The sequence below is a fragment of the Barbus barbus genome, assembly GCF_936440315.1.
Source record: "Barbus barbus genome assembly, chromosome: 47".
In the NCBI taxonomy this organism is placed as follows: domain Eukaryota; kingdom Metazoa; phylum Chordata; class Actinopteri; order Cypriniformes; family Cyprinidae; genus Barbus; species Barbus barbus.
Window position 1 is genome coordinate 16,293,421 of NC_136725.1, and position 21,094 is coordinate 16,314,514.

The 21,094-nt window shown below is 35.3% G+C and overlaps 2 protein-coding genes across 3 annotated transcripts; both read left to right on the plus strand.

Moving 5' to 3' along the window:
- Positions 1 to 1,374: 1,374 nt before the first annotated feature.
- On the plus strand, positions 1,375 to 7,618 carry LOC306865403 (uncharacterized protein). 2 transcript variants are annotated; one of them, XM_079409979.1, is made up of 7 exons: positions 1,375 to 1,970; positions 3,862 to 4,146; positions 4,313 to 4,591; positions 4,689 to 5,015; positions 5,162 to 5,251; positions 5,353 to 5,415; positions 5,524 to 7,618. In XM_079409979.1, the coding sequence occupies exons 1-7, from the start codon at positions 1,901 to 1,903 to the stop codon at positions 5,589 to 5,591; spliced, it is 1,182 nt and encodes a 393-aa protein (XP_079266105.1). In that variant the 5' UTR covers positions 1,375 to 1,900; the 3' UTR covers positions 5,592 to 7,618. The 2 variants fall into 2 exon arrangements, with proteins under 2 accessions (XP_079266105.1, XP_079266106.1); XM_079409980.1 differs by having other exon boundaries at positions 1,611 to 1,970; positions 3,939 to 4,146.
- A 452-nt stretch (positions 7,619 to 8,070) lies between these two features.
- Positions 8,071 to 13,512, plus strand: LOC306865869 (uncharacterized protein; the record flags this gene model as incomplete). The annotated part of the gene is made up of 6 exons (XM_079410693.1): positions 8,071 to 8,146; positions 9,024 to 9,332; positions 11,163 to 11,438; positions 11,524 to 11,850; positions 11,951 to 12,058; positions 13,049 to 13,512. The coding sequence occupies 6 exons, from the start codon at positions 8,071 to 8,073 to the stop codon at positions 13,510 to 13,512; spliced, it is 1,560 nt and encodes a 519-aa protein (XP_079266819.1).
- Positions 13,513 to 21,094: the final 7,582 nt, after the last annotated feature.

The window sequence follows — 21,094 nt, forward strand, 5'->3', positions numbered from 1 at the left end:
CAGATCATTAATCATTATCAGAAGGATATAAAAAGCTGCTTCACAATCACAGCGAAAGGGTAATTTCCACAATTACATCAGAAACATCTTAGTTTATCAACACAAATTCTACAAACATCCCCTGGTGGCCAAATACTGTATGACACAAAAATTTGATATAGCTGTTAGATATTTGAACATAAATGTCTACTAAATTAATGTTTGCACTGTAATTTCAAGGAATCGTTTATTTTTCTGTCTCTACATTAAAAATGAGGGGGGAAAAAAATCATATTTTGACGTCCTAGAAAACTGTATAGGCTATCTAAAACTCATCTACTTATATTTTTACAATAATATGGTGTGAAAACATACAGAAAAATGAATGAGACGAATCACATCGCTCAACATGGCGGCTTTAAGTATTCAAAGGATTCAAATGAGACCATTGTAGTCAGGTTTGACAGATGTTATTGAAACATAAACACGGAGATTTCGTTAGTTCCCACTCAAGTACATAACTTTCTTTGCATATAAGCAGCGGTTCGGGGGGCGTGGCCAAATGAATGGACTTGCTCCAACAAGAATTTAGTTTGAATTGAATTTAAAGTAAGTTTGTTTTTTTAGGATGCAAAACATACGTAAACAGCATACAAAATGTGCAATATGAATTAAATATAAGGAAAACTTGACTTAAGAAAGCCTTATCAAAGTAGTTTTAAAAGGTTGAAGTTTAAATGTTTTAAGGTCATACAGTCTATCATAGATAGATATTAAGAACAATAACTCATGGATATATAACTCAACAATAACAAATGGATCAGATTGCATCAGTTGCAAAATGACATTGCAAACAGTCATTCTTTGGAAATAAAAACCAAATGATGTTTGTGTGCAGTGTGATTGAAGCCAACAGGAATGTATTTACTGCCATGTCATCAAACACATTGAACACACTTCTGCTGCAGCCTGCAGGCACTCGATCAGCTCAGGCAAGAAAAGCACTTCATCACATCTCAAGTCTATGCATTTGGTGAACCTGTATGGTTGGTATGACAACTTGCACCTGTCAAAGTCTGTAAATACTGCAAGTTTAAACTCTTCTAAGCATTATGCATCTGTTGGAGCTGAGTGTGGAATGTCAAGCAGAATAATGTACTGAGCCATCTACAGGCTTCCTTTCAGGAAGGAAACGACTGTTTCATGGTCTGACGTCATAAGAACCTTTACTAACCATCAGGGTTCGTGCAATCCACCACTAGTTAAGTACACATGCTTACCACACTCTTTGGCAAATTGGTCAAGAAGGTTGCAAGGATGTTTGAAGCACGTCTATATTTAGCAAACCCTCAACAAAGAGCAAGGTGATAAAAGACCTAGAACTTCAGAAAGGTTGGCCTGGAGGGATGTGGGAAGGTTATGGTGAAGTAGCCTGAGTATGTGGTAGGTGTTAAAGGGTTTCAGCTGCCATTTAGTGATTCATGATCTATGAAAGAGGCGTGGAAACCTGTCTACCCACTCTCTCTCTCTCTCTCTCTCTCTCTCTCTCTCTCTCTCTCTCTCTCTCTCTCTCTCTCTCTCTCTCTCTCTCTCTCTCTCTCTCTCTTGCTCATTCTCTGTCATTCATACCCACAGCAAGTTTACAGCACAGCAGAGCCAATATTCAAAAGTCTCCTGAGGAACTTTCTCTGTTCACTTTCTCTTTTTGTTTTTATATTCACAAAGACTCTCATTCAGGTGGAACCAGGAGCTACTTTTTTTTTTGCCTGTCTGTGAAGCAGTAAAGAGGAATAGGGTCTGATTACGTTCCTGAGAGAGACTCTTTGAAGAGTCTCATCTTCTCAGCAGTTTTCTTTCTGTCTACTCTTCTCGTTTAGTCCCACACGTCTTACTTTGTTTCAATACTCTGTTGTGAGGGAGAATGTCAAGAACCCACTATGGTGCTTGTGTTATTTTATGGATTTTTTCCTTAGTGGCGTGTAAAATTCCAGGTAAGATGAACTTTTATTGTTATTGTTGACATTTTTCTAAAAAGTAAAATAACTTTTTGCACTTTTTTTTTGGTAAGAATTCCACTTTTCTTTGAATTGTTTGATATGATAAAGTTCTTAATTGCTCATCTGAAGTAAGTGATTTGTTTTACTTTTTGCTCTTGATCTGCTTTGATTTCAGTACCTGCCACTTTCAGCTATAGGCCACTTTTTTATCAATTCTTCTTTGTACTATGTCACAGTTGGCAGGCTGAAAAGATGCCAGGAAAGACTTGCAGTACGTTATGAATATAAGTTATGTAATTCAAGTGGATGGAATAAAGTATCGGTGTTGGCAAGATCATCCACAGACATCTGTTTTCTAGTTATTAGGTAGTTCCTCCTTAGGAATTCTTTCTAGTGCTGGAAAAGTGTTATTTGTTACCCATCATGATTGCTTTAAATGTAAATTATATTAGGTTCAGTATATATTAGGAAGTGTTATTTTAGTATTATTTATTAATGAGCTTTTTGTATTTTAATTTTCCATTTTAATTTAGTTTACATTTTATTTTTATTGTTTTTTTTTCAAATGTTTCTATTTATTGTTACATCAGTTTTACAAATTTTAGTACTTAAGCTTAAACTTATGCATTTCGTTTGCCAAAGCAAGATTTAGAATTCTGAAGTTTTTCAAGCACACACACAGACACACACACATGTGGTGCTTTGATTTCTTGTTATTGTTAACTAAATTATAATATAACTAAAATATAAATAAAACTATTATAATATTATTTTCCTTTTTTTTTTTACATTTATTTTATTTCTGAACCTGCCAGTTTCAAAAGTGCATTATTCCAGCAACAGATCATTGGCCAGACTGAAAGGATGCCAGGAAAGATGAATGCTCATTATAAATATACATTATTATGTAATTAAAGTGGATGCTACTCTTAGATCTCAAGTGGAGGCAGAATTTCAGCTAATGGGTTTTTGAGCCCCTCCTTGTTATAGACTTTGCAAGTTAAGAAGATGAGCGAGTCTGCTAGAATTCACTCTGGCCCGTGATATAGTGATAAGATATAGTCTGGTGCAGTCTCAGACTCGCAATGCATGCAACGCCACGACCGAGTCACAACATAAAGGTCAACGCCGTCATGCACTCTGCCGCTGCTCTATTTATTTTGTATTTATAGCCAAACAATCTTCTGATAAGGTGAGTGCGTTGAACTCTAAACAATCACAGTCATAAGTGCTCATTACTGATAAATGTCCTCTTAGAGTGATGTTATGTGTGAACACACAATTGTAATCACTCACAGAAAAGGCCTGACAGCAAATAGGGGCAGCAGCACTCATGTGTTCTGAGAAAAAAGGTGGCATACATACTGGTGTATTATGTTTTGTACACATGCACACCCACGCAGCATGTGGTTAGGAAGCTGGGGGTAGACATATGCAAATGACAAACAATGCATTGCCAACGTAGCGATTTTATTACTAGATTTAAAAATCTACCTGCCTTTAGCAATCGCCCCTGAAAGTTAGTAATCAACACTGATGACAAACCTAACAGTCCAGCAAGCCTATGTCTTATCAGCAAAATGTTAAAAAAGAACATTTTCAGTACTAAGGGGCTTATGGTCTTTAAATGGCAAATTTGCAGCCATCTCAGTGTATGATCCTTGTATTAGATCACAGAACTTGTGAGGAAATTATATAACTAAAAATTTTTTTTGCAAATGTTGTTTTATTTGGTGTTTTGTTATATAATGCTAAGGAATTCGTGTATTTTATTTTATTTTTTTAAGAAGTTGAAAGTTATAACGTGGTCTGCCTAAGGTCTATAAATCATTCTCGTACATGCAGGAACATCTGAAAGCTTTTTTTTATTATTATTGATTTGCAGAGGTTCGTGTGACCTGCATCTTCTCTAAGGACTGTATTCTTCCCTGTTCTTTCACGCCCACTAATGGTGATGTGAAGATCCAGTGGTTCCAGCAGGAGGCGCTCATATTCAGTGTACAGCCGGCGGGACAGAGGTTCAACCACGGCAACATGTCTCTGTTCAGCGACAGCGTCTCTGAGGGAAACGCATCGCTGCTTGTGAAACAAGTAGATACGAGGAGTAAAGGACGCTACAAATGTGTGGTCAACAATGTAACTGTGACACATGTTGTAGCAACTGTGGAAGGTTTGTTTCTCTTACAGGAATACTTTGATTTATAGTTTGATTAGTAGTTTACTTTGATTAGCAGTTGTTGGTGAGAGGTTAGCAGCATAGTTAAAGATTTTGATTCATCCCACTCATTTTTATGTTGTGAATCTCTATCTATTATTTTTCATTTGATGTCTTCCAGCTCCCATCAGGACAGTCTCCATTGACATCAATCCCTCTGGGCTGATTCAGTGCTCTACTAAAGACGTCTATCCAGCACCGGTGGTGCAGTGGAGCACAGAACCCAGGTTAAGTCCTGCTGCCCTGCAGCCCATTACCCGCATGGCTCCTGGCGGAAAGAGCCTCTTTACAGTGGAGAGCATCCTAAAACAGCAAAACAACAGCCTTGATTATATTTATGTGTGTAAAATCACCTCTAAATATGGCACGCACACACGGACAGCTTCATTACAGCTGCAAGGTAAAACATTGATCAACTTATAATGTGCAAAAAAGTAATATATGCTGCGGTATGTTTTAAAGGTGATAATACCTATGTTTTCTCATATACATATCAGAAATTACCGGCTCTGACGGGAAAGACCTGGTTATTCCATGTAAAGCTCCTAAGAAACTTCAGTCCTTCTCTCTCGTCTGGACTTTTACGACAGCAAACAAAACCATAGATATCCTCACGTACGACAGCCGGACTCATAAATCCAGAAGCTTCTGGGATAATGCAGAACTAGAGGAGGACGACGCATTGAAGGGGGATGTTTCACTAACCCTGGAAAACACTGTTGGCTCAGAACATTCTGGAATCTACACATGTACCTTTTCAGGAGCAGAGACACGGCATCTGATACAGAGCCGTGTTGTTATTACATCCGCCAGGCAGGAGAAAGGTATCCACTGATCCATCATCCATCCATTCATTCATCTGTTGGACCAAACCTAGAACTCATTTCCTGCAAATACATTGTGGCAGTTTACTTTTTAACAGCAACATCTGTCTTGATTTAACACTTCTGTTCTTTTTTTTTGTCTGTAGGTTTTGTGAACTATAATCTGTGGATGTTGGGTATCGTCGCGGGATTGATTGCACTTCTTGCACTCACTTTAGTTATAAAAAGATACAGAGGTAATAGTGTGAACAGAACTCAGTCCATAAGCATAAGATTGTTTATCAGTAAAGGGATAGAGTGGTTCACACAAAAATTCATATTTTGTTTATGTGTGCAGCAAAATCAAAAAGAAATCAAGAAAGAGCTCAAGAGGATGCGGAAATGCAAAGCATGAACCCAGGTATAGTCTAGTCATCTTCTGTTTTTTATAAGTAATTAATCATATTAGATTCCAGCCATGTAAATTCCATATAAATCAAACTGACAGTTTTCCTTTTGTCTTTCATAGACAAAACATCAGAAGAAACACAAGCTGGAAATAAACTGACGACACAGCCCTCAGCTTCTCACAGTTAGCCATGGAGAGAAGAAAGCAGAATATTATGAGGGAAACCAGTAGGAAATAAAAGATGGAAGACAGTTAATGGGACTTTAATTCTGTGCAGTCTGATTATTTGTGAGAAACAATTAGCCATCCAGGAAAATGACACGAGAAAATGTATTTTTTTATGGTATTTTGATGAAATATTTTTCCATAATTTATTCTGAAAAAAAGTAAAATATATATATTTTAAAAATGATTTGTCTGTATTTTATTATTAATTTTCCATAAACCTCATACTGGCAATATAAATAGTAATTATTACACTACTGCTCAAATATTTGAGGTTAGTAAGATGCAGATATTAATCTTTGAAATTAGAATTAGAATGATTTCTGAAGGATCATGTGACACTGTAATGGCTGCTGAAAATTCAGCTTTGCATCACAGGAACAAATTACATTTTAAATATATATTAAAACTGAATATTATTGTAATAATATTTCACAATATCACACAGTATTTTTGTTAAAATACAAACCCGATTCCAAAAACGTTGGGACACTGTACAAATTACGAATAAAAAGGAATGCAATAATTTACAAATCTCATAAACTTATATTTTATTCACAATAGAATATAGATAACATATCAAATGTTGAAAGTGAGACATTTTGAAATGTCATGCCAAATATTGGCTCATTTTGGATTTCATGAGAGCTACACATTCCAAAAAAGTTGGGACAGGTAGCAATAAGAGGCCGGAAAAGTTAAATATACATATAAGGAACAGCTGGAGGACCAATTTGCAACTTATTAGGTCAACTGGCAACATGACTGGGTATAAAAAGAGCCTCTCAGAGTAGCAGTGTCTCTCAGAAGTCAAGATGGCAAGAGGATCACCAATTCCCCCAATGCTGCAGCGAAAAATAGTGGAGCAATATCAAAAAGGAGTTTCTCAGAGAAAAATTGCAAAGAGTTTGAAGTTATCATCATCTACAGTGCATAATATCATCCAAAGATTCAGAGAATCTGGAACAATCTCTGTGCGTAAGGGTCAAGGCCGGAAAACCATACTGGATGCCCGTGATCTTCGGGCCCTTAGACGGCACTGCATCACATACAGGAATGCTACTGTAATGGAAATCACAACATGGGCTCAGGAATACTTCCAGAAAACATTGTCGGTGAACACAATCCACCGTGCCATTCACCGTTGCCGGCTAAAACTTTAGGTCAAAAAAGAAGCCATATCTAAACATGATCCAGAAGCGCAGGCGTTTTCTCTGGGCCAAGGCTTATTTAAAATGGACTGTGGCAAAGTGGAAAACTGTTCTGTGGTCAGACGAATCAAAATTTGAAGTTCTTTTTGGAAAATTGGGACGCCATGTCATCCGGACTAAAGAGGACAAGGACAACCCAAGTTGTTATCAGCGCTCAGTTCAGAAGCCTGCATCTCTGATGGTATGGGGTTGCATGAGTGCGTGTGGCATGGGCAGCTTACACATCTGGAAAGGCACCATCAATGCTGAAAGGTATATCCAAGTTCTAGAACAACATATGCTCCCATCCAGACGTTGTCTCTTTCAGGGAAGACCTTGCATTTTCCAACATGACAATGCCAGACCACATACTGCATCAATTACAACATCATGGCTGCGTAGAAGGAGGATCCGGGTACTGAAATGGCCAGCCTGCAGTCCAGATCTTTCACCCATCGAAAACATTTGGCGCATCATAAAGAGGAAGATGCGACAAAGAAGACCTAAGACAGTTGAGCAACTAGAAGCCTGTATTAGACAAGAATGGGACAACATTCCTATTCCTAAACTTGAGCAACTTGTCTCCTCAGTCCCCAGACATTTGCAGACTGTTATAAAAAGAAGAGAGGATGCCACATAGTGGTAAACATGGCCTTGTCCCAACTTTTTTGAGATGTGTTGATGCCATGAAATTTAAAATAAACTTATTTTTCCCTTAAAATTATACATTTTCTCAGTTTAAACATTTGATATGTCATCTATGTTGTATTCTGAATAAAATATTGAAATTTGAAACTTCCACATCATTGCATTCTGTTTTTATTCACAATTTGTACAGTGTCCCAACTTTTTTGGAATTGGGTTTGTAAATGCAGACTTGATGAGAATAAGAGACTTGACATTAAAATATCTTACCAACTCCAACATTTTGATTGGTAGTGTTTTTAATAATTATCATCTCTAATTAACCACAACTTGATATATGCACTTGCACAGACCACACCAGTCCACTTCAAGGTTATTTTTTCTTCATCCTCTGCTTAACTGTACCTGTTACATGGCCAGACCAGTTCTGGTCACTATATGTCCACTCATGCACCAGCTGGTTAATCATTCACCGGTTTAATTGATATGTCCACAAGGGTCTTTCTCTCCCCCTTTCTCACGCGCACACGCTCTCAGGACACATGCACTTGCACAGAGACACACATCTCAGAAAATTGACCAGAACGTGTGGAATATTCTGACTGTCATGGAACTGCTGCATCTGTGTGCTGCATTTATGCTTTTTCTTAGGACTTGGGCATCTGGTATCATCATTACTAAAGGTAAGGCCACATACGCGCTCATTTTTGAGATGAACTGTTTCTACTCTAAGGGAAAAACGGAATGAAAATCACTATCCCTGTCTTGTGGGAAAGTCTACTTTTTTATGTTTTAGTTGTGTTTTCTTGAAAAATAAAATTAATAAAAAATGCATATACAAATACATAAAATAAATGGATGTAAAATGCATATATTTATGTTATATAAAATGAATATAAATAAAAATATAAAAAGCCTCAACATGCTTTTTAATGTTTTAGTTGCGTTCATGTAGAAGTATAACATTTGTTAATGCATAAGGTTTTTTTCACCTCAGAAAATTTTTAATTTGTGATCTAAAAATCTGTTTGTATTTATTATTTGTACATGTAATAAGATGGAGATATTTTATTTTAATGGTGCTTGTTTTGTCCCTTTTTTCTTTTGGTTTTACATCTCTGTCATTTATGTTGTTGGCTCAGTAAATGGATCAAAGCAGCACTTGTTGGAAACTCCATTAGTCTCAGATTAATGACCCTTGTGAAAGAGAACAATGTGTGATTCATTTATGAGGAATTAGCAGCCTTTAAGTAAATAGCTATTTAAATTGTAGGAAAAACAGATTGTAGGAAAACAACAGGTTAACTAATAATTTGTTTATGTGCAAATGCTAATTTGCCATTGTTTGGCATAAAGCAATTTTAAACCAAGGCAACCAAACTCTGTTGTGAGACTGATATCTGTTGAGAGTACGAATATAGGCCTGTATTTTTGCAAACAAAGCAATATTGAATTTTACATTGCAATTAAAGTACATGAGAAACTGCATGACTAGTTGTTTATCTTTAAACTAATATTTAGTCGAATTCTGAGGCTTTACATGTGTTGGTCTCACTCTAGATGCACACGTAACATGTCTGTTCTATGAAGACTGCGTGCTGCCCTGCAGTTTCAAGCCCACAGGAGCCGTGGTCATTCACTGGTACAAGCAGCAGATCCCCGTCCACAGCTACTACTACAATAAAGACCAGTACGGCCTCCAGAACAAGCATTTCAGCGGCAGGACCAGCCTGTTTAATTCCCAGATCGCACAGGGAAATGCCTCTCTGGTGCTGAGGAAAGTGAAAGTCCAGGATCAAGGGAGATACAAGTGCTACACCAGCACCAGGAAGGGAAACCAGGAAACATTCGTTAACCTGGGGGTCAAAGGTCAGTAACAAGGTCACATGTTTGTCATATTTTTGAGTTTGCTTGGGTTATTTGGGTTGTCGGATGGAAAAAGCTACGTTTCGGCTAAGTGTAAGAACTACAGTACTGTTAGTCACCTACTGTAAAATTAATTTAGACGCTTTATCCAATGACTGGCAGCCAAAAGAGGGCGCTAGAGGTTCTGTGGAAAAGTTCAGAGAAATATAGTGTAAAAGTAAAATTAATAACACTGATGATAATAATAATACATAAATTAAGTTAAAATTTGCTGAGTCTAATAGATACGGTTTCATTCTGGGTTAAAAACCTTGGTCGGAAATAATAAACAAATAATTAATAGATAGATAGATAGATAGATAGATAGATAGATAGATAGATAGATAGATAGATAGATAGATGGACAAGACAGTAAAAAAGTATGAATTTAATACAAAGTAATTTCTTACTATGTATTTTTTATTTTAAAATAATTAATTTTAATATTATTTAATATTTGTTTTAAGTGCAAAAAATTGTTAACAACAACAAAACATAAATATTTTTCTCCAGGTTTGTTTATTTGGTTTACTAAATAAGCACTAAAGAGTGTTAACAATAATAGAGCATAGATGAATATTTATACATATTTAAAAAAAAATGTTGGTTACAAAAAGGGTTTAATATCAAGGTATTTTATTCTGTTCACAGATAAGACACAAAACACAGTATTCGTTTAATAGAAAGTTTTTTATTCAGATGCAATTTTTATTTTGAAAAAAAAAAAATATATATTTTTTTTGTTTTACACATTTTCTAGGTTTGTTTACACATTTTAAAATATTTTGTATATTTAAATGTTAACAATCATAGAGCATAGATTAATATTTTATACATATTTTCAAATAGTTTTTGATTACATAAAAAGGGTTTAATAACAATGCATTTTATTCTATTCACAGATAATACACAAAACACAGTATTCATTTGATAGAAAGTTGTTTTTTTTCAGATTTATTTAGAAAAAAATATATATTTTACTATATATATATATATATATATACATATATATGTGTATAATGTGTATCGGTAACTGTATGTCTGTCTAATAGTACACTGTGTGTACTGAGTATATGTATGTGTATATTACACATTGTCATCTGTATAAGTCTGTACGTATGTATGGTAATGTCTATATGTAAATTGTTTCTGCACTGTCTGGAGCACGCTCTCAAGAATTTCACTCACGAAGGCACATGTGCTGTGGTGATGTGACAATAAAAGTGATTTGATTTGATTTGATTTGATTTGATATATATATATATATATATATATATATATATATATATATATATATATATATTTAAGTTTTACATATATTTTGTAGGTTTGTTTACACATTTAAAAATATTTTTATACTGTACAAATTAGACCTCATACATGAAAATACATAGCTGCCTTATGCATTTTTTTCCAGTTTGTTTATTGGTTTTAAGAGCAAAAAATATTTTTTTGCATATGTATTTTTTGTCATTTTCGAGAGACCATTAGATTTAATTTGGCATTGAAAAGATGTTTGAAAAATTATTGTAGTGTATTATATAGTTTTTCATTACAATACATGCAAATAAAATATTATGGATTCAATTGAAAGGTTTATTGGCATTTATATAGCAATTACTAATCACTATGTATAGATTGTATAAGTTGGTATAGACCAAGTTCATATAATAACTAATCAATTCATTTTAATTGTATCACGCCAAAAAAGAACACAATCAAACTTATGTTTAGATCATTTAGATAATCTTACGTTTTGATCATTTTATGTGGTGTGTTTTCTGTCACGCTTAGCTCTGATCCAGTTTGTGAAGCTTGAGATGGTTGAGGAACGGGTGATCTGTCTGTCCCAGAACATCTATCCTGCTCCTGAGGTCACATGGGCAACTGATCCTCCTACTGACACCAGAAGCCTCCAGAACTTCACTCGTAAAACCTCGGACTCCAAGGGCCTGTTCACCATCGAGAGCAGTGTCAGTACGATAGGAAACATCTCAGATCACACTTACTTCTGCTCTGTTGTGTCGGCGGATGAGATGCAGGCGTGGACCGCATCGCTGCATCACCAAGGTAACTGCTTACTGAAACACAGACGGTCAAGAAAGGTGTTTGTTACAAAGTTCACACAGCTCTTTGAATCATTTGAATCTTTCAGATGAGTTATTTGGCGAGGAGGGCTCTGGACTCTTGGTTCCCTGCGTGGTGCCACAACCTCGCCACAATTTTACCCTCACTTGGACCTTCATCAGAACCACAGAATCCATCGTCATCTTCACTTACGACAGCTGGACCCGTCGAATTGCGAACCTGTGGGAAAGTAAAGCTGAACTTGACATAGATCAGGCTCATTTAGGCAACGGCTCCCTTCATCTGCTGAATCCAGACAGCCTGGGACACAGCGGTGCCTACATTTGCACATTCTACGGCTTCCAGATGAGACATCAAGTCCAAACTCATGTCAATATTACAGTTCGTGTCACTGGTGAGATTTACTTCGTCAAAAAAAAATTATAATTTTGTGTCTTTGAAAGATTGGCACAGTCATTATGAATGTTAATTCATAAACTATATATTTTTTCCAGATGATGATGAGTATGACTGCAGAAGGTCATGGTGGGGAACAGCTGCATCTGTCTTCATATTTCTGATCACTGTATCTGTAGCCCTGTCGCGATGTTTTAGATTGAGAGGTAATTTTTTGAATAAACAAAATATATATATAAATAATATATATCCTATTATGCACATATTATCATATATGTTATTATAAGAATATATCATATAAAATGTTCTATTGTATTTTGTTTAATATTTTTAACATATATTTTAGTAGTATATTATTGATAACAAATATATATATATATATATATATATATATATATATATATATATAATATATATTTTTATAATATAATTTTTGAAAAGAAAATCAGTAACATATTATATATATATATATATATATATATATATATATATATATATACATATAACATGTTACTGATTTTCTTTTTAAAAATTACTTGTTATATGTAATATTTATCATATATAAGATTATAATACTATATTGTAGGAAACAAGATATTTTGTGTAATATTACACAATATATTATTAGAAACAATTTCCATTTAGCTTTTACTTTATTATAATAACATTTTAAAATAAACATTTTGATAGCAGTATATATTATATATTACAACAATATTATTGAAAATAATATATATTACTGTTATACAATTAATGTATGTATATATATATATATATATGTAATATTTAGCATATTATAATACATAAAACATTGTAATATAGTTTGTGCAAAACTACACAATATAATATTATTAAAAGCCATTTATGTTTAGATTTTACTTTATTATATGTTAAATAATAGCATTTTATATTAATATATTAATGCATATAAATATATATATATATATATTACATAAAACAAAACATCTTGTGTAATATTGCACAATTTAATATATTTTCAACAACAGTTTTACTTTTGCTTTTATTACAGGCACATTGTTTCTTGCAGGTGAACATCCAGTACACGGCCGTTCAGACATTAACAAACGAATCAGAGGTAGCAACAAAACTAATTATTATTAAATAATGATCCTCATTCATGCATTCATACTGCCGCAAATGCAACACTCTCTAATTCTAATACTTCATTTCAGCAGAAATCCCGGTATTTGAGAGACAAGGACAAGATGAACTCAAGAGCAATGGTTTGGAATCAGTAGAGCCAGACATTCACAGAGCGCCGTCCAACACAACACTTTATGAATCATCCAAACCACTCAAACAGCATCCTGACGGATTTCACAACGACGTCCTGCCACACACACCGACAGAGAACAGCATGATAAATGCGTGCATGATTATTACTGATTCCTCTACGCCTGACACACCTGAGGAAAGACATGAATCCAGGCCCCAAACACCAACCGGCGCTATCATAACTCTACTCACATCAGAGATGAATACAGAGGCATCCGATGATAAAGCAAATGAGAGAAATGAACTTGAATCTGAATCACACTCGGCAGATGGAGAACAGATGGAAAGTACAGTGATTAAGAGATTTCATAACAAATATGAATCTTCCACACCTGAGCTCTCACAGATTAATGGCTTCAGGTGATTGAGAGTAATTTGATAAATTAAAATGGTGCTGACTAGTTATAATAACTAGATTTCTGAGCTCATTCTTGAAATAAATGGCATATGGTAGATTAAATAATAATGTTAAATTAATTTGAGAAATATGCAACTATACACTTTAACTCTCAAGACTTCAAGCTCAGTTAATAAAATAATTTGAATGCAAAAAATGTTCTATTATTAGGCTATATATGTCTTGTGCATTATATACTTATATAGCCTATATCTTGCACTTAATCCTCACAGACCTCTTAAGTTAGATAAAGCGTGTACAATTAACCATTTTCAGTTGTAATTAGTTTTTGTGAACATCAGTCGCAATGTGAACAGACTACATGACTGTGAAATACATAAATAAACAGTGTTTGAATATGAAATCCGCCTGTCTATAACCAGCAGACAGCGATATTTCTGTTTGCGTAGTTTGAAATAGCCTATGTTTCTAGCATATCCTTGCATATCTCTCGGTTAAAAGTGTGATTCCTTTCTGTCAGAAAAAATAATATTTAATAAAAGAAGATTATATTAGACAGTAGAGACGGAAGACTCTCTACTGTCACGTAGTTGAATAATGTAGCCTAAATTGTGCAACGACGTTTTAGTCATAACTTCAGACTGTTTTAAATCTCTTTTTTTGGGAAGGGGCTGATCCTTGTTTGCTGTGTACAATGCGACATGTCCTTCCCTCGTGGACATTTCTCTTTCCAGCTTATTCAGCTGTGTGTCAAATGTACTGTAAGCGAAGTAACTGCATCATAGTTAATTAAATGAAAGAAACCAGAGATGATTAATGTTTGAGTGGACTTGAAATAGCCTATACAGGCTATGCGATCTGAACTACTGCTCCCTCCGGTCTGAAATGAGCATCTCCACTGAGGTAAGATTATAATCAGGCTATTATCATTAACAGCCTCTTTCTCATTTTTAAATAGCTCCTCAAATAGCTCATGGCATAGGATAATCATCTTTGTTTGCGTTGTCTGTAAGTCAGCTCCAATGAATGTGAATCACAACAGAGTGAGTAATGCTGGGTACACATTAAAAGATTTTTTAAATCTTATAAGATCTTCAAAATGTGAGATAATCGGGACATTACCTAGGATTGTTGGAAGGGGAGAAATTGGCCCAAAATCAGTCCGATTATCTTGTGGTGTGTACCCAGCATTAGTGAGCCGTGACAACATGGTCAAGTAAACTTCTAAACTGGTTGCACTTAAAATAATCTAGCAATCATTAGTCTAGAGATTTCCCAGCCTACAGGGGACATTCTCAGAACTTTGGCATTTCTGCAAAGTCCTCTCAAAGTTGTGAACAAAATGTCTTAATTTCTTAAGGTTAATGTTTGCTCAAACTAATCTGGTCTTTAACCCAACTGTCAGCTCTTTTTTATTGCCTTTAGCACTTATCTGCATATTTTAGTAATCATCCATAAATTAAATATCATTTGAAAGCTTAAACACTCAAAATTCCTCCTGTGAAATCCATTTTGAAATCGGACATGGCCTTACCATGGAAGTGTTCCTTTAAATCAGTGGAGTAGACAAAATTTACTGCAATATTTTATAAAAAAAAATATTTCTAATCTTGACAATATATATATAGTTGGAAAGGACTGAGTCTCAAGGTTCCATATTTTGAAATAGTAATATTGTGATAGAAATGTATAAAATGGTGACAGGAAAATGCATAAAATATTGTATGGAGTTTGGGTGTCACCTGCAGTGTAAAAAAAGTTGAGCCCACTTAAAAGTTTAAGACAACCAGCTAATGTTCTTGATTGAATCCCTCGGTACCAACTGACCTAGCATAACTGTAGCTCTTACATCTAGACACGAGGAAAACAACTTTCTAAAAAGATTTAGAGATTATCTCAATATAATGCAGCAAGTCATGCCAAAAGTTTCTTTGTTCGCAATTGGTGTTGTTTCACTGCTCATCCAGAAAGGCCGTGACTTTAGAAGGGGTTTATTCATGGTCACATGCACCATTGACACGGTTAATGGATCTGCTGTGCTTTTTGCTACAACATATCACCCCTGTTTTAGCTTATTAAGGTGGTGAAAGTCTTCAAGATCAGCATTGAGTTTCTTCTTTATTATTGGGGAGAAATGGACTAGCCCAGTGACCTCACTTACAGAAACTGATAGATGTGCTCTCAGCTGTTTCTGATCCTCACTTCCTCCCGAAAGAGCAAAAGGAAACACCCAAAAACCAGCCAGCTGGAGAACAGCCTTGTTTCATGAAATTTCCCAGAGCAGAACTGCTTTTGGGGGATTCTAGATCATTTAACATCAGCTTTGTTAGTTGTTTAGTCTGTGGCCCATAAACCATATTCTGGCACACAAAGCATCACTGGTGTAAAATATTTATTTCTATTATTCTATATAAAAGTGAGAAATTGAATATGTTTTACAGCCAGCTCTTGGTTTTCATGGAAATTCTCTATCTTCTCATCATTTTAATCAAAGTCTACTTTAAAGCTGTTTTTTGTTGACTAAAGGTGTTAAAGAAAATAAAAAATCGTTTTTATTAATTAAAGTTGAAATAAGATAAAATATCTATCTATCTTAGAAAAACTTAAGCTTAAGAAATGAAAATAAAAATGAAGCTAAAATAAGCTGAAATACAAAAATTACTAAAACTGAAAGTGAAATAAATATAAATTAACACAATAAAATGTAAATAAGACTGGCTAAATTAATGGGAAAATCACTTTAAAATTAATTAAAATGACAGTATAAACATAAATGCAAATTCTAAATATTAAATACTATAATAGTATATATATATATATATACTATATAAATATAATATAAAAATAAATAATACTTAAATAACAATGATTTAAAGGAATAGTTACCTAAATTATTTACATTATTTATTTTTTATGTTGTGCCAAATTAGCTATTGTCTGACTTCATTAGATTTACTGTATGTAGTACAAGTACAGACTTGTATATTGCAAGTCATATGGACAATTTTTATATTACATATATTATCATGATTGGTGCTTTTGCGGGACACTCTTAAAAAACACACCTTTTATATTTCACAGAAGAAAGTAAGTCATACATGTTTGGAATGTCTTGAGGGTAAATAAATAATGACAGATGTTTCATTTTTGGATGAACTATCCCTTTAAGTAATCAGACTGGTGGAATGGTTGGCTTGATTTTAGGGGTTTCTGTGTTTGTTCATTTTGGCTGCTAGTCCTGTGCCTCCTCAGTGTTTTAACCATGGTACTTTCTCTGTTATTTATTTGTTTTCCCGTCATGACAATTTATAGTAAGCCCTCTCGTCATGGCCTCTTTTCTTCCTTCTCCCTCTGTCTGTCCCTTTCTCTGACTTGGTCCCAGAAGATCTTGTGAAAACATTCCCCCATGTCCTCCTTCTCTCATAAACTGAGACAACCTCCCTTTCTCTAAAACTGCTATTTTGTCTCTGATTATGTGTATATGTATGCATCAGTCAATGGGAGATCAGCTAAACCCATTTTCCAAAACAGTGAGTGTGTAAAGGGTCTTTTTCTCAGGCTGCATTAAATGGCCTATAAAAACCTACTCCAGAATCTATGAAACTTAATCACTTCACCATGACTCAGAAGGGTTATGATATATTTTACTGCAGCAGTACCTGAGTTAGATGAGTTAATCCATAATTTGAATTGCAGATTTTTTAAACTTATCTTAGATTGAAAGCTTTGTACAAGTATATAAGGTATATCAGGTTTATAATGACATGAGAGTGAGTAAATTACATTTTATTTGATTAATTTTAGGGTGTCTCTTTAAATAGTGCTTGAAACCCCTGCTCTTATCCTCAGGAAACCCTGTTGGATTTAATTGAGAGTGGGCGTGGCCTGCAGGTGTGGTTGATCAGTCTTGGTAGAGGCTTTATTACTTTGATACCTCTAACTGAAGGTGAATGTCTTGAATATATATATATATATATTTAAAAATATCTGAATATTAGTGATAAAAAAAGACTTGGTTTACTTGTTAATGCAAAAAGTATGGCAATGTTTTACTGTGCCATATAGGTAGTGTTATATTTTAGCCTCATGGCAACCTTGCTGCTCTGAGACCATTAAAGTTTCCAGACTGCACAGGAAATAGATTGGAATAATTTAGCCCCTTAAACTGAGGCCTTGATGGCTGAAATAAACTTGAGTTTGAATATGGACCCTCTTGCCACCCGCTGAGTTTAATACCAGTTGTTTAATATGGGGGTTTCCAGAGTGATCTGGTACATTCAGTGTTGTAAAAGCGTACAGTAATGTGATGACAACATAACAGCATTTTGTTTCAGTGCTCCTGTGAAAAATCCAATCAAAAGTGCAATTTTATAGGCAGCTTTATTTCTGTGCTAAAACTGCCTATAACATCTGTCATCATGTCAACACAACATGATGTAAATTGTAGGTAAAACTGATCTCAGGTCAGAACTGTGTCTGTAATCAAGGGCTCCATTAACTGTCAGTTTGACTGGTGTCTGTCTGTCTGTGTTTGTACATTTATTTTATATTTATTTTTATTAACTCATTCATTTATTCAATAATTTGTTTATCTATTATATTATTATATTTTTGTAATTTTTATAATTTATTATCGTATTACTTTGTGTATTTAATTTTTTTTTTCATTTCGTTTATTCATTCATTCGACTAATATAATTATGCTCACTTGAAGAAACTCTGCTGAGTTCCTTTACTTTATATCACATCACAGATTGGTTTTGAGGATGCAGAGTCGCCACAAAATGTCATCGGCGCTGATGGTCCAGGGATCCAGCCGCACCACTGTGTCATCACCAACACTTCTGGAGTTATTATTTTACACCCCAATGGAAATATGTGCCATCTTGATGGAGCTCCAGTCACCAAGCCAACAAAGCTCACTCATGGTAATACACAGTATTTTTAGCCTCCCCTCCAAAATTGCAGTTATAAATCCCTTATTGTGCTGTTACAGTACTGCCCACTTGCAATTACTGCATCTCTTTCATATCTAAACCTCCCCAGAGGTCACAATTATAAAGGGAGGTCAACTATTTGATGTGGTCACATCTTATTTGGCCACTCAGCAGGTTCTGTGGATCTAACCTTGCTTGCTTACAGCCTCAGAGAGAAATCAAAACAAACAACGGCAATGAATGACTTCCTGTACAGCGAAATCAGTCAGGCCTGACACACCATAGGAATAACATCTCTCGCCCACTTTCTCTCTCTCTCTCTCTTGCACTCCTTGTGCTTTGATTTTTTAGCATATGTTTAGCAGAGTCTATAAACAAACTCTCTTTTCATTCTCTCTATCGCTGCCTCTCGTTTTTTTCCTGTGTTTCTGATCAGAGTGATATGAGATCACACATTTCTGTGACTCCAGACTTCCAGAGAATGTTTCAGTGTTTAATAGTTGATTGGTCACACACTCCTCCTCCTCCTCGTCTCTCTCAATCTCTTATCCTCCTCGTCTGACTCAACTGTGCAAGATTCTGGGACTGTGTCCTGAAGTAGTCAGGTAAACATTTACAGTGTTTAGCGACGTCAGAAGATGTTGACAGGCATGAACAGATGGTGAAACTCAGAAGTTTTGCAATTCCCAAGCATATTATACACATTAGAGTTCGCTATAAAGACATTCCCAAGATTACTTGCTGTTTCATGCATCCCCATTAGGCCCGTGTTATTTCAGTACAGTAACGTGTCTAATTTTAAAAAAATGTTTTTCTTTAAATATTTATATATTTTAATTCAGTGCTGTTTCAATTACCAAAAGTATTTTTAATAGTTTTAGTTTTAGTTAACAATAACACCAGTGCATCAGGCTTCACTCCTCAGCATGCTGTTCTGTTATCTGTGTTTTTTTTTTACCACTGTCTTCCTGGCTAACAAGTGAAAAAGATACAAACCTGCATCAGGGCCATAGCCAGGATTTTTCAAATACCGAGGTCATTTTTTGTAACCCCCCCCACACACACACACACACACCGGTGCGGTGGCTTCACTTTTATGACGTCATGAACTATCCAGTTCTCTATTATAGATCAGTGGATTCTAATGACAAATGAAACTTAGCGTTTGACAGTGCTGAACAGTCTGCCACTGACACACACAGGCGCACCTTCTCTCCTACTCTTTCCCTGCCCTTCTGTTGTTGGCTTTTTAAAACTTAATTTAGTTTGATGCAAGTTCCTCTTCATGTCTGCATTTCGCTCAAGACCACACTACGATCGATGTACTAGCTTACGTGAAAAAACATACGGCTTTCCCGCCTCTCTGAATCTGTAGCCTAGGTAACGTGACGTCAAGTGCCGCTGCCTGCAAAGACAGATAGAGGCGGAGATTTCACCTGAGAGATTAGACGGAGAATGTGAATTTAATTGGGAGAAAATACAGACGACATATATGGATTCGGACACGGACCGGGTTCTGTGTTTGGCATTGATCATCACTGCTGGATTGACTAATTTGAAATTTCGGGAAAAAATACCGAGGACATGACCTCGGTGTCCTCAATGGTAGATACGGCACTGACCTGCATCTGTTATGTATCTAGTTTAATTACATGAGTATTTGGAATTAATGTTTATAATTGCATATATGCATGCGTTCATATGCTGCCATATGAGTGCATGGATATGGGAATGTCTATGTTTAAGTGTGTTGAAATGTGTAGCCGAGGTCTGGAAGTAATCAGAGTTGCTGGGCAGCACTCCAGCGCCCCCTCCCCATGATGCAACTGGAGTTCTGAGAGTGATGGAGAACAGAGTACCCGCTGGGCGGCAGGGGGAGGGAATGTCTTTCCTTCTCTTCCCCCCACCGCCCTCCTAGCTGAACACTGATACACTGAGGGAAATTTACAATGGAAAATATGCCAGTGCACTCACTAGGTCACAGAATTAATGCAAGGTCAAACAGAAGATTTGCAACCAGCGAAACACACAAAACCTTGTTTTGGATTGGCCAGAGGACTTCCGCTCTACAGTAAAGTTATATAAAAGTGTTCAAATCAGGGACATTTTACTTTGAACTTTTTTAAACTACTTCTGCCAAATAACTTAAATGTGCTTTAGTTATTATCTGAGAGTATGTAACAGCATTTTAAAAGTTAAGTTAATTGACAAGCTATGAGCAATTATTAGTAGTCAAAACTCAAAATGAGGCAATTTATATATATTTATAATTATAATTATATATTATATATATCCTCTGTATGACCTAAGTTACAGGGCACGTTCAAATGAAAAAGCTCATAGTTTGTTTTTTACTTCATCAGAATAATGTCAAAACACGGCAGATGTAAAACTGTCAAGGGATTCTTGATGTCTTAAATACTGTTACCATGGCAACGCATCAAACTTTTAATATTCTTTTCTGGTGTTTTTAAAGGAACACTCCACTTTTTTTGGAAATAGCCTCATTTTACAACTCCCCAAGAGTTAAACAGTTGAGTTTTACCATTTTTGAATCCATTCAGCCGATCTCCGTGTCTGGCGGTAGCACTTTTAGCTTAGCTTAGCATAGATCATTGAATCGGATTAGACCATTAGCATCTCGCTCAAAA

What these genes read in the sequence shown, in the direction of transcription:
- LOC306865403 (XM_079409979.1), top strand. Translation starts at nt 1,901, where the DNA reads ATGTCAAGAACCCACTATGGTGCTTGTGTTATTTTATGGATTTTTTCC. An exon ending in TGTTGTAGCAACTGTGGAAG is followed by an intron (nt 4,147 to 4,312) that starts GTTTGTTTCTCT and finishes GATGTCTTCCAG; the next exon opens with CTCCCATCAGGACAGTCTCC. An exon ending in ATCCGCCAGGCAGGAGAAAG is followed by an intron (nt 5,016 to 5,161) that starts GTATCCACTGAT and finishes TTTTGTCTGTAG; the next exon opens with GTTTTGTGAACTATAATCTG.